Source organism: Onychomys torridus, chromosome 14 (assembly GCF_903995425.1).
Source record: "Onychomys torridus chromosome 14, mOncTor1.1, whole genome shotgun sequence".
In the NCBI taxonomy this organism is placed as follows: Eukaryota; Metazoa; Chordata; class Mammalia; order Rodentia; family Cricetidae; genus Onychomys; species Onychomys torridus.
In genome coordinates, this window is record NC_050456.1 from 82,958,920 (window position 1) to 82,971,121 (window position 12,202).

Sequence of the window (12,202 nt, forward strand, 5' to 3'; positions counted from 1 at the left end):
AACATGGGGATGTAAATCTTGAATTGTACTGAATTCAATGGGATTCAAGATGCATGCCTATTAGCAATTAGTGGACTCAGAAAATAAAATTTATGAGCAAGTCTATAAATGTCATATGCATCATATTTCGTAGAGAATTTTATTTTCTAAACAGCTTGACTCCAATAAAACTATGCACAAATCTGCTCCGTGTCCCATCTTGCTTTACAGGAACTTTCACAGGTACCTTCCTATGATACAGATAAATACCTCCTCAGCCAAGCGTAACCTCCTTATAGAGAGAAAAAAAAAACCAAAATACCCTGGCTTCTACCCAACCATGATCCTTATGAGGAGGCTCCTCAGCAGCCCTGAAAGCTCCTCTTAACAACAGTTTCATTTGTAAATCTCGGATGGAAAGAGTGGCTTCCGGGAGAGCTGGAAGTGGCCTGATGGAACTTGTCTCACTGGGTCAAAATGACTATTGTTACCGGGCTTAACAAAATGGCACAGCATGGGAGACTCACAGAGCCAGGGAGCAGCTGCTTGTAATTCACACTGTTTTTCAGAAAACGCGAATCGTTCCAGAACAGACCCCTCTGATGACTGGTGACTGGTCTTCCCTGCATTCTCAATTTGTCACTTTCTCTTATGATAAGGTCAGCTGTGACAGCACTTCCTGACACTAACAGCTGTGGCTTTTAAAAGGGTCATTGTAGAACTACTAATTGCAGTAATTTCATTAGCATAAATTATTTATTCTGCCATTCATTTATCTCCAGTTTTCTTCTGGGGGGGGAGTTTGTGGAGCAGAGAGGGCCGTGGAAGGCTGTGGCAGCACAGTGCTGTGGTTTACACTTCCAGAGACTCAGGGAAGATCATCATTTCTGCCAGATTTGCCTCTTCAGGGGAACCAGTCGACACCACTTTGCGGTCATTTTGCAGCCAATCATGGTGAAGGCAAAAATAAAAATAAGCGGAGTGCCATTATGAAATGGCTCTAAATCTGTGGCTTTCCCACTAAGACTGCTTTGGAAGCCATGCTGTCTCCATTGCAGAATTCAATGCATAGATAAGACTGCGGTTTTTCTTCACACAAAGAAAGAAATGCTTATTTTCCAGTCTCCCAGTTAGCTAGCTGTAAACACAGAAACATAAATTCTATGGTGCCTGGTGGGATGCCTTTCCAGCACTGGCTGTCACTGCCATACCAAGTGCTCAGGAGGCCTCGCTCTTCAATCCAGTGCTCAGTGTTCCTTGTTGAGGATGCCATCAAAGGGTGACTGCAAACTGTGTGTGTTTAAATATTTTATTTCTTTCCAAGAGCAGCAAAGCAGACTATACCTGTTTATAAAATTAAATTTGGATTTGTAAGAAAGGCATGTGAAAAACAGAAGAGATGAAAGGGTTTTTCTGTTGTTTGTTTTAGTTAAACCTAGGAGAATTTTGTCACATATGATGTCATACCTTTGTAGGGAGTCTTAAAATGTTTTCTCAGCAATTATTTGTGTGAGCTTTTTAAATGTAAAACTACCAAATTATAAAATCTGTTATTTGTAATTCGTTCTTTTGGGGGTTGGTAAAAGTCTATTAGACTCTTAAAGCAAAGCAGCTTGTTAAAGAGAATTTAGTGGTACATGAAAGGAGCAGGATTCTATTGGAGCATCTCTAAGCTCCTCAAAGCACCAGGTCACCCCAACATGGGGACTACTGAGGCAGCAACAGGGCTTCAATCCTATGGCCTAGGTTACATTTCCAGGTCTGAAAAATTAAGTAAGCCCTCATGTTTCCTACTGTCCACAAAAAGGGTTCCTTCTCAATTTTCCTTTTCCATGCTTTCAAAACAACTACACAAATGCAATAAAAGTAAAGAATGGGCTCTGGAATCCAACCACATCAGGCCTCCTCCCAGTGAGCTATCAGCCTCCAGCTGTCACCACCAGCCACCACCTGGCCATAGACAAGGACAGGCCCTTCTCACAAGGCTGGGATCAGAGAGATGAACAGTGCAGGCAATAGAGTTCTGTACAGCATTTCAACAAGTGCTAAGTGCTGATCCAAAGCAGCTCTCTCTGCACGTGGTTTTACTTTTTGTCTTTAATCTTGGACTTCCAGGTGAGTGTCCACTATTAGAAGAGGCAGCTCCATGAGCCTCTTCACAACACGGAAGTGACTAAGGATTGATGTGCTGAGGGGTCCAGAAACCTAGGAAGGCCTGACTGCCCTCGTCCCATTCATTCATTCATTCATTCATTCATTCATTCATTCATTCCTCTATGTGTGTGTGTGTGTGTGTGTGTGCGCGCGCTGTTGAGGCTAGCACATCCAGAAAAGCCACAGAAGTATGAACTTTCACGTAGAGCTGGTACTAGCTGAACGACACAACCAGATTCCTGGGCTACCATAAAAAATGGACTCTGCTTTAAGGTGGAGGGGTTCCTAAACTTTAGAAAGCTGTAAAGACCTTGGAAACAGTATTCATTTAATAACTCTATTCTAAATTTGATTCCCAGGTGCAGAGGGACAAATATGTAATGACACACTTATGTGCATGGGTAAAGGAGAGTGGGAATGGGTCTGAACAGCGATGGGGCTGCCTTTCCTACTCACTGGAAGGCAAAACTGAAGCTAGGGTGATGTTTAGGCAGGTCTCAGAGATCTTCCTCGGGGTTTGTCTTGATACTTCAAAATGGCTCTAACATCACCACCCTGTAGGAGACCAGGTATTCTAAAGGGATGTGTGTGACCTTCTCTTCAGCTATCAGACTGTTGAACAATGGACTCCAAAGAATTACAACTTCCCCAGGAATCCAGTGCTAGGGAAAGGCCGAAGCCCCGGGACAGCTAGAAGAGGGAGAGATTTCACACAGCTCCGACAGCTTATCAGACTCCATTGCAGGACAGACCAGAGCTGAGACATGATGGGCAGGGCCACACCGTGACCAGGACCTCCTCAGTATTTAAACCTCGTGCCCTCTATTTAAACCTAAGCTTATGTTAGTGCCTTAAAGACAGGCTTGGGGTATCACTGGGACACTCTGTGTTTCTTTAATTGTTGAACTGAGTATGCGGGGCCAAACCTAGTTCACTAGGGCTACCAGCAGGGCCAGGTTTTACTTTAGAAATTATGCTATTATTTGGCCTCTTCCAGTGGCATTTTCCCCAAGTAGGATTACTATAAGGCACGGTCAACTTTGTACATGTTAAGTTAACAGTAATACTTGTAACTGACATTGCAAAGAAAAAATTGTGGCCCAAATCATCAGTATAACATAGCTATCATTGAAGAGATAATGTAATGCCCTCCTGTTTGGCATGTGTGTGCCTGTATGCGTGTGTGTGTGTGTGTGTGTGTGTGTGTGTGTGTGTGTGTGTATTTGCATACATATAGGCATACACATGTGTGGTACATTGTTTTAAAAAAGAATCTGTAGACCACTGGAGAAATATCAAGCATAAATATGGCAGAGAGGTCACTTTCCTATTGGAGTGGGTCACCCCTGCCAGTCCACGCTATGCTCTCTCAGGTCTGGATAGCAGACAGGGCAGGAACACTGCATTTAATTGTAATGCCATTGAACTGTGAGACCACACTGAAGTATCACCCCAGAAGGACAGACCTCCTCTGTCATTCAGCCACCACATCTGAAACAAATGCTTCCATCCTCACATTTCCCAGCACAGACCTCACCCTCACCAGATGGCTCATATTTTAAATTTACATTTAAAATCTCTCCTTTCATATGGCCCTGCTTTCAACTACCTCTAAGACCATTTTGACTTAAAAAACAAAACCAGTGCTTTTCTTTTAGAGCCCTGATACCTTCTACTTTTTGCCCCACACGTTCTTAATTGGAATCTGTGTGCTAGCCCCTTACCCCATTGTTCCCAATGGGCTTCCCTCTGTGTCTGCAGCCCCACTCCTAGCAATGCGGACCATCCCTTCCTCCTGTATTCTATCACCCTTCCCATCACTGTTTCCTGATTTCCAGGGAGAGGTGTGTGTGTCGACACGAGTGTCTGGTGGATAACATAGTGATTCTTAAGTGTCAAACTGTTTTGGTCATTTGCTTGTCAGCTGTCATTAGGTTCTGTATCAGGTAATAGAAAAAATAGCATACCCATTTTGTAAAATGCAGTCAGCCCACAGCCCAAGGTGCTGAGTATGTACTGGTGGGAATTACATGTCAACATATATAAAATGGCTTGTCGCTAATGAATCTTTTCTCTGTGGCCAAAGGGGGTCACCTTGTATAAGTACCTTCCACTTGCCCAATGAGGTCAATAATTAAGAAGTGCCCAAATTATGCATATAACTTTCAGTCTTAATGATGGAAATTAAAACTAAGAAAGTGATCAAATTAGCACTCATTCAAAAATTTAAAAGCTGTTTCTGACCTCTACAGGAAAGACACATGTTTTTAGAAGAATGTGGACACATTGCACTCTGAATTATAATTAGTGCTCCTGTGTGACAAATTAGGAAGGTGGGGGAGTTAAATAAGCATCTTACACTGAAAGGAAATCATCTGGCTAATTTGTTTGCAGGCATAATTCAGCTTGATAGAAATGCTGGAATGCTGGGAAAATATTTCTATTTGGCACCCAAGATCCTATAGGAGGCGACATGACACCATCAGATGGAGCTCAGCACCTGTGCGGCCCTCAGGACTGCAAAGCCTGCCTCGTCCAGCAGGTGTCAGCGGTCCCTGACCAGGCTGAGCTGCTGAGAAGCAGCAGATGCAGTCCCAGGACAGCCCGAGACAGATGGACAGATGGACAGACAGCCTTTGAGGCTATGTCATGCTTCCACAGAGCTGCTAGCTCAGATTTCCTACCAATGAAAGAAAATCAAAGCAACGTTCAGAAACCAGTTCACATCTTCCATTTTCAGCCTAATAAATGAACTAAGTAAGCTAGGAGTCTGCTGTTCAAACACTGTGCTCGCTGATTCCCTTGGATTCAGAATCTCGAGCCCCTCTTCTCACTGATGGAAGACAAGATGATGCCCCAGTACTTCAGCAATTTGAGAAGCCACACGACTGCTCAAGGAACTCGATGACTACTTTTATCATAATTAATGGCTCCCTAGATATGAAGGTCTAATCCCCCGCTCCAACTCCCAACTTCAGAAGGCCTATTTTCTATTCTGTTTCCTTAGGTATGTGCTGGTCATGTGACTGTGGAGAAGGAGAAAGGAGACAGGCAAATGCTCCCAGATATTTTTAGAGAAAAAAAAAAATCTAAAGGAGAGGTGGGTTTCTCTCTACAAAATACTGTATGTAGCAGTGAATGCTTGCTACCATCCCTGTGATGTACACACCTATGTAGGTTTCCCTTTAAGCAGAAGCAAAAGAAAAATGATACCAGTCAATAAAGCTAACTGCGTGCTAACCAGTCAACTGTTTAAGTGTACCCAGATTCTAACCATTGACCCCCACGGATATAGGATTTCACAAAGTACTGCCATGAGTTTTGGAAGGGGATGGTCATGGTCTGTGGAGTAAAGGGAAGATGAGGGCTGATTGAGACATTAAATTCTTATGTCCCCAAATCCATTTGACTTGGACAGTTGCTTCCAGTAATTCTAGGCCTATTCCAGGCACTCCCACCTTATTGCTCAAAGGCAGGTAAGGACAAAGCTCTCTGGGAGACACTCTCCAACACAGTCTCTCTAATGAGAAGGGCTCCAGACCCCAACTTCCCATCTGGGAAATCTGGGGGCTTGCTCCACGGTTGCTTTCTTTACTCTGTATAACTGAATGATGGGTAGTTTGCTATGGCCGCTTATATCACACAGACATTTGAAAACGTAATCAGAGGTCCCAGCATTACTGAGAAGTAACAAACATAACCCACAGCCCTGTAAGACCAGAGTTCCAATCCCAACAAAAAGCAGAAACATGAAAAAACAACATAAAAGCAGCTAATATATACATATTTGATACCAAGATCTAGAAACTGAAAATGGCTGACATTTGCCTGCCAGTAGTGCACTGTGACTTGTGCATGCCTGGGTGCCTACTTACCTCAGGCTGACACAACAACGTACCTCAATCCCCTCTATTTCTTCAATGAAGCTCCTGCTTACTGAGACCAGAGCCTCCTGTGGCCATGCGTGAAACCAGTCAATAGCTGTGCAGTTAACTATGGCTGGGAACTTCCGGGCTCTAACTCGAAGTGTGTGGCCAACCGGTGAGAAACAAAACACCATCTGTGGAGACAAGGGCGCGAGTGGTGAGTGGGGACAGGTCAGAAGAGTGATGAGTGTGTCTTCTCAGACAATGAGAGAAGGGGCGTGGCCAGCCACACTGGTCAGCTACCCCAGCTAGGCCACTGGTGCAAGGCAGCATTGACCTTCAGCATGGCCGCTCCTCCGCTCCTCCGGGAGGCAGAAGTGCCGTTGTGTCTTCCTCAGTTGTGCTCCTCTTCTTTTGAACATGGCTTATGATTAACACTGGGAGTGAGACATTTAACTTATTCCCTAATACAAGTCACATAAAAGTAAGTCACCCTGAGGTAAGGGTGTCAATATGTTCACTTTCAAATTCTGTCCATTTTGTAATTCAGGAGGCACTACAAATCTGAAACACCCTTTACCAAAAAAGCCAGTTTTATCATCATGAATTACACCAATTTCTATTTGCATTTAAAGTCAAAATACCTGCTTTAGTCTCACCTCAGATTTTGAGAGGAAATTTTAAAACCTGGGTAAATAAGCTCCTGCTGAGAAAGTTTCTGCTATAAAGCTGAAAATTTTACTAGCTTCTTAATGATTTAAAAGTTAAATAATACCTGAACAAGTTATCAATCTGTATTGGGGACCTTTTGAGGATCAATTCAGGAAAACCCAGGCGTAACTCAGAGAGTGCTCAGAATGCTTACATGAAAGGTGTGCTACTTTCACAGATCAAACCTACATCCGTCAACTACTTCTAGATTAACTATTGTCCCTAGGACAAGGTCAGCAGTGTAAGGAGTTGTTATTCTGTGCTGTTTACCAACCAAGAAAGGAAAAGAAGTATGTGCACATACAGTACAGTTGTGTTTCTCTTCCAATATTTTCAGTCCGCAATGGGTGAGATTCATGGATGAGGACATGATGTTGGGAAGGGCCAACTGTGTATTTGTATTCCAGGGATTCTGTCAGTCGAGCCTGAGTTTGGATGCAAGGAACTCTTCATAGTCAGCAGAGTAGATGTGACCCCATTGTCATGCCCATTCAAGGGTCCTGAGTTTTAGAGAACTGTCAGAGAAGAAGGTCAGGGGGAGCCTGAAAACACAGGAAGCTGCAAGGACTCTCCACCCCTGTGTCTCTGTGGACCTGAAGACTTTGTCAGCTGGGAAAAGCCTGAGTAGAGAGCCTCACTTCTTCTCAGGACAGGCTGATGGTAGAAAATGAGGCCCTCGAGGTTCCAGGGCTGAGGTCAGGCAGCAGGTGATGTCACTGTCTGAGGATATGGTTTTGTTTTACTTATGGCATTTTTTAAAATCTATGTGAGAAAAAAAACTCTAGCATATATCAACCTGTATAATACCTCATTTCACAGGTTTATTTGCTATAATCAACAATTCAAGATAGACAAGTCCTAAAACCTAATTTTTTATTGTGATAAGAAGGCACACTGATTACACTCTCACATTTTATTAGTGTGTAGGATGGTATCATCAGCTATGGGCAGAATGTGCATCTCTTGAACTTTTCCATCACATAAGAGTGAAACTCTTTAACTGTCGATCAGAGACTTTCTCACAGTCTCCTTAGTCTCTAGCAGACACTGTATTAGCTTCTACAAGTCTAACTCAATGGATGTCTCATAAACAGACCATGAAATAGTCACAGTGCCATCAAGGGTCATCCATGGTGTGGCAAATGGCCAGATTTTTTCTTTTTATAGTAGAATAACATTCCATTGTTCATGCATATTTTTCTCTTATCTGTCCATCGGTTTTTTTATTGCTTTCTGAAAGCATATATTGCCAAGCTGTCCTGCAGACTTCCTGATGCCAGGACTGTATAGAAATCTACAATCACCTCCCAGAGTATCTCTTGGGAGCCATGGGTCTTTTTTATCTAGTGCATATCCCAGTGTGAAATTATGTGAATACAATCCTTGTTTATTAATAACAAAACACAATAAAATATCTTCAATTATAGAAAAGAAAAATAGATTTTTGAAAAATCTTGTTATATTATCTTTTGATAAATGATTTAAGCATACCAATGAAATAACACAAGGAGAGTATTTTTCTCCCAAGGCTGAATAAACATGATTCAGACATGATTCTCTACACTATTCTTAACAGTATGCCAATGACAAGGGTAGAAATAAATATAGACATCATGGAAAATACTTGGAACCTCAAGTATGATATTCTGTTTTGTTTTTCTCTGCCTGTTATACTCAAAAGAAGCCTCTAAAATCATGTGACTAGAAGAGAATCAGACATGGAAAGCCAGCTTCTTGGGGGAAGGGGAGAAGAAAAGGCTGGAAGGAGAAACCTAAGGGAGGCCTGAACTGTAATTTTAAAAAGGTCAAACACTGTCACCAGAGTTTTCTTAGCACATGCGGTATTTGAACAGTTGGTTTACAACTTATAGTATGACAATAATGAACATGTGATCAATATGTGTATCATGAAAATTGTGAGCACATGTGATGAGGAGGAGGAAGAGGAATTGCTGGAGGAAGGAGAGGTGAAGGAAGAGAAGTAGGGAAGAAAAAGAAAATTGAATCTTACCGTATGCTGTGCCATGATGAGCAAAAATGGATTAAGCTCTTCCAGGCCAATCTGACACCCAGAAGGACAGAAGGTTAGTTTAACTTTGTCACGGCAATGCTTAAGTGAAATGAAAAATTTCAATTTCTCATTTTTCTCTTTAATTATGTGCATGTATATATGTGTGTATGTGCATGTCTCTGTAGATGCCTGAAGATCCCAGAGACACAGGATGCCTTGAAGGTAGAGTTACAAGTGGTTGTGAGCCATTGAACATAGGTGATGGGAACCCCACTCTCTAGTCCTAAGAGCAGTTTGTGCTAAGACATCTTCCAGGTTCGGTTTTATTTGTATTTTGAGACCTGGTCTTGCTATGTAACCTTGGCTGTTTGATAGTCACCATATAGCCCATAATAGCTTAAAACTCATAGCGATTGTCCTTTCTAAGCTCCCAAGTGCTAGGGTTATAGGCGTGTGCCACTGCATCTGGCTACTTTCTCAATGACTCTGCAGTTGGTCAAGTACTCACAGAGTACAGGTCTTATACACAGAACGAAATGGAAACGTTCAGTAATGTTAGGAATCATAGGTCATCTAAACTAGTACCTGGAAACTCAGTTGTACACATATACTTGTCCATTCACAGTTCCTGAGAAGGGAATGGATAGGGTGTTGTTAGCCTAAGGCTTTGACTGTTAACCCAATTCACTGTTCAGCAGTTTCTAGTTTTACTCAAAGAGCACAGAGCTATTCCTTCCAGTCAGATTTTTGTTTTGTTTTATTTTTCAAAGCAGGGTTTCTCTGTATATGAATTTTCCTGGCAACAACACTTTATAAGGTTTTTCTAGGAGGCTGTGAAAATGTTTACAATTATTGGTTACTCTATTTTTTTTTCTTCTAAAAATGGTCTGCACAACTTTACAGATAACCTGTAGTAAGTCCAAAGGGAAATTATTTGGTGTTGAGGAGCAGTGATCACTCTGAAAAGCTTTCTCACTATAGTCTTAGTAATTATAGGTGAGATTAATATGAAGGAGGATATTTACTAAGAAATAAAAAAAAATGATTGAACATATTGTTGTCTAGCCCATAATTGATTTTTAAAGTTTCAGGCTATGCTGGTATGCATTTGAGTGCTCCTTTTTATAAACTTCATGTCAAAGGGCTTTGTTTGATATCTGAGGCATCGAATTGGACATGCATGCTGGAGTGGGGCCCAGTACTGGCCTTTGCAGACTCCCATAGGAGCCAGGCAGCAGCCCAGCTATTAGGAATGCTTAGATACATTCTCTCACAACCACACATTCTTTGTTAGGCATCATTTTTAATATTAGAGATGACTTTTAAAAATAAATTTTATTATTATTGTGCATGTATGTGACGTGTGTGTGTGTGTGTGTGTGTGTGTGTGTGAGTGAGAGAGAGAGAGAGAGAGAGAGAGAGAGAGAGAGAGAGAGAGAGAGAGATAGCATGCATGTGTGAAAGTCAGAGAACAACTTTGTGGAGTTAGTTCTCTCCTTTTTACATGGCTTCCAGGGATTGAACTCAGGTTGATAAGCAAGCACTTTACCAGCTGGACGACTTTTTATTGTCATTATTCCTGAAGTAAGATACCTCAGTCAAAACAGAAATATTGTACATACATCTCCACTCATGTATGACCAAGACAGGAAAGCCTACATACTGAAGTGTCCTCATGACTCTACCCCTAGTTAGAGACTTTGTGTAAACAGGATCCCCAAAAGAAGGTCAAATACATCCCACCACAGTAGCTCTACCACGTTTGCCTGGAAACACCCTGCTCCATAAACACTAGCCAGGTCTTGTCTGAAAGACAAGAATTGTACTGCAGTGAACCCACAGGCAAGGCTGCAAGGCTTGTTAGTCAACAAGCTTTGGGAAGCAGGGTTCAGAATTAGACAACCTTGTCTTGAAGGAACACCCAACTTAGTGTGTGTTAGAAAAAAGAACTCTATCCCTTGTCTGAACTCAAGTCGTCTACCTTTCAGTAAGTGCCTAGATTCACTGAAATAGTCATTTCCTCCACCAAAAAAAGTGCCTGGCAATTGCAAATGAACCATCAGTGGGGCCAGGAAAAAAGTTAGCTAGCTAGAAAACCAATGCCCCAGGCAGCTGTGCTATTTCTAAAACCAAAGTCTCTCAAGTGCAAAAGCAAACCCCAAAATCACTACTGATGCATCTACTGCAGCCCTAACATTTGGGTGTCAAGAAATTTTGGGGATTCATACCTAGGATTTTCTACTCCCCGCCCCCCCCCACAGGAGTTATGACTCATTTGCGATAACCCACATCTGACCATGCTTTGTAACACATTTCAATTTCCTGTAGATACAATCCCTTCTTGAGTACATATTTATTTGAGTATCACTAACAGGACTCAAACCATTTCATCTCCTAATGGAAATTTGAATTGCTATAGTCACTGTATTTTCTTCCAGCTGATGTAGTTTATTCTCAGGTAGAATCCTCCCACATATTTACTTCCAAGGCATCTATCCATAACTTATGTTTGCATTTATCATCCATATTTCATAGCATATTTCAAGGATAATAAGCCCTGAGTCTTGCTGAGGCAGCCCCTATGGAATGGAGTTTTATTATAGAATACATCTTCTGTTTGAAAACTCTGACTTTATCCTCCTCCTCATGTCTTCCCATATCACCTCCCACCTAATCAGCTGTTAATTTCAATTCTTTTTAAAAGATCCAACAGCACCTACATACAAGGCACTTTGATACAAGCATCTGCTTTGGCCAGCAGACAACAAAATCATCCCTGAACCTCTGACTTGGTAACCTGAGCATGTCAGACTTTCCATAAAAGTAATATTTAGTACCAGAGAATTCCAATTCATTTTGTTTCTCGTGTGTGTGTGTGTGTGTGTGTGTGTGTGTGTGTGTGTGTATGTATGTATGTATGTATGTACGTGGGTAAACTTGTAGCACAGTGCACATGTCTGTTCCTGACTTCTGTCTTGTTTGAGATAAGTTCTCCTTATTGTTTATTGCTGCTGCTGCTGCTGCTGCTGCTGCTGCTGCTGCTGCATTAGCCAGGGCAGCTAGCCTAAGAGCTTCTGGGGATTCTCCTCTTCCACCTCCTCTTCACTGTAGGAGCTCTGAGGTTACAGGCCTGTGCTTCTGCACTCAGCTTTATGTGGGTCCTGGGGATTGGAACATATATGGTCCTCACACATATATGGAAAGTGCTTTATTTACTGGGCTGTGTCCTTTGCCTCTGTTTCCATTTTTTTTAAGCAAGGAAATTGTTCTGCTTACAAGAGTTCACATGCAATCTCCATGGCAGAGAGTGTATCTAATCCTGGGAAGCAGAGGCAGGAGGAGGAGCTCATTGCCCTGGCTCTGCTGGTCACTTGGAGTTGTAGTGATCATGTATTATTTGCAGGATGGTCTGCAGTTCCTTAACTGCATATCATTCATCTTTGTTATTTTATAACAAGAAAATTGGTACCTGTTTTCCTTG

General features: G+C 42.1%; 1 protein-coding gene across 1 annotated transcript in view; it reads right to left on the reverse strand.

Annotated features, from left to right (window-relative positions):
* Dnah11 (dynein axonemal heavy chain 11) overlaps positions 1-12,202 on the reverse strand; it is a 316,498-nt gene that overhangs the window by 108,743 nt on the left and 195,553 nt on the right. Inside the window, exon 55 of the mRNA XM_036205362.1 lies at positions 6,032-6,193. Within this exon, the coding sequence (XP_036061255.1) occupies positions 6,032-6,193 (162 nt within the window). The remainder of the gene's footprint in view (positions 1-6,031; positions 6,194-12,202) is intronic.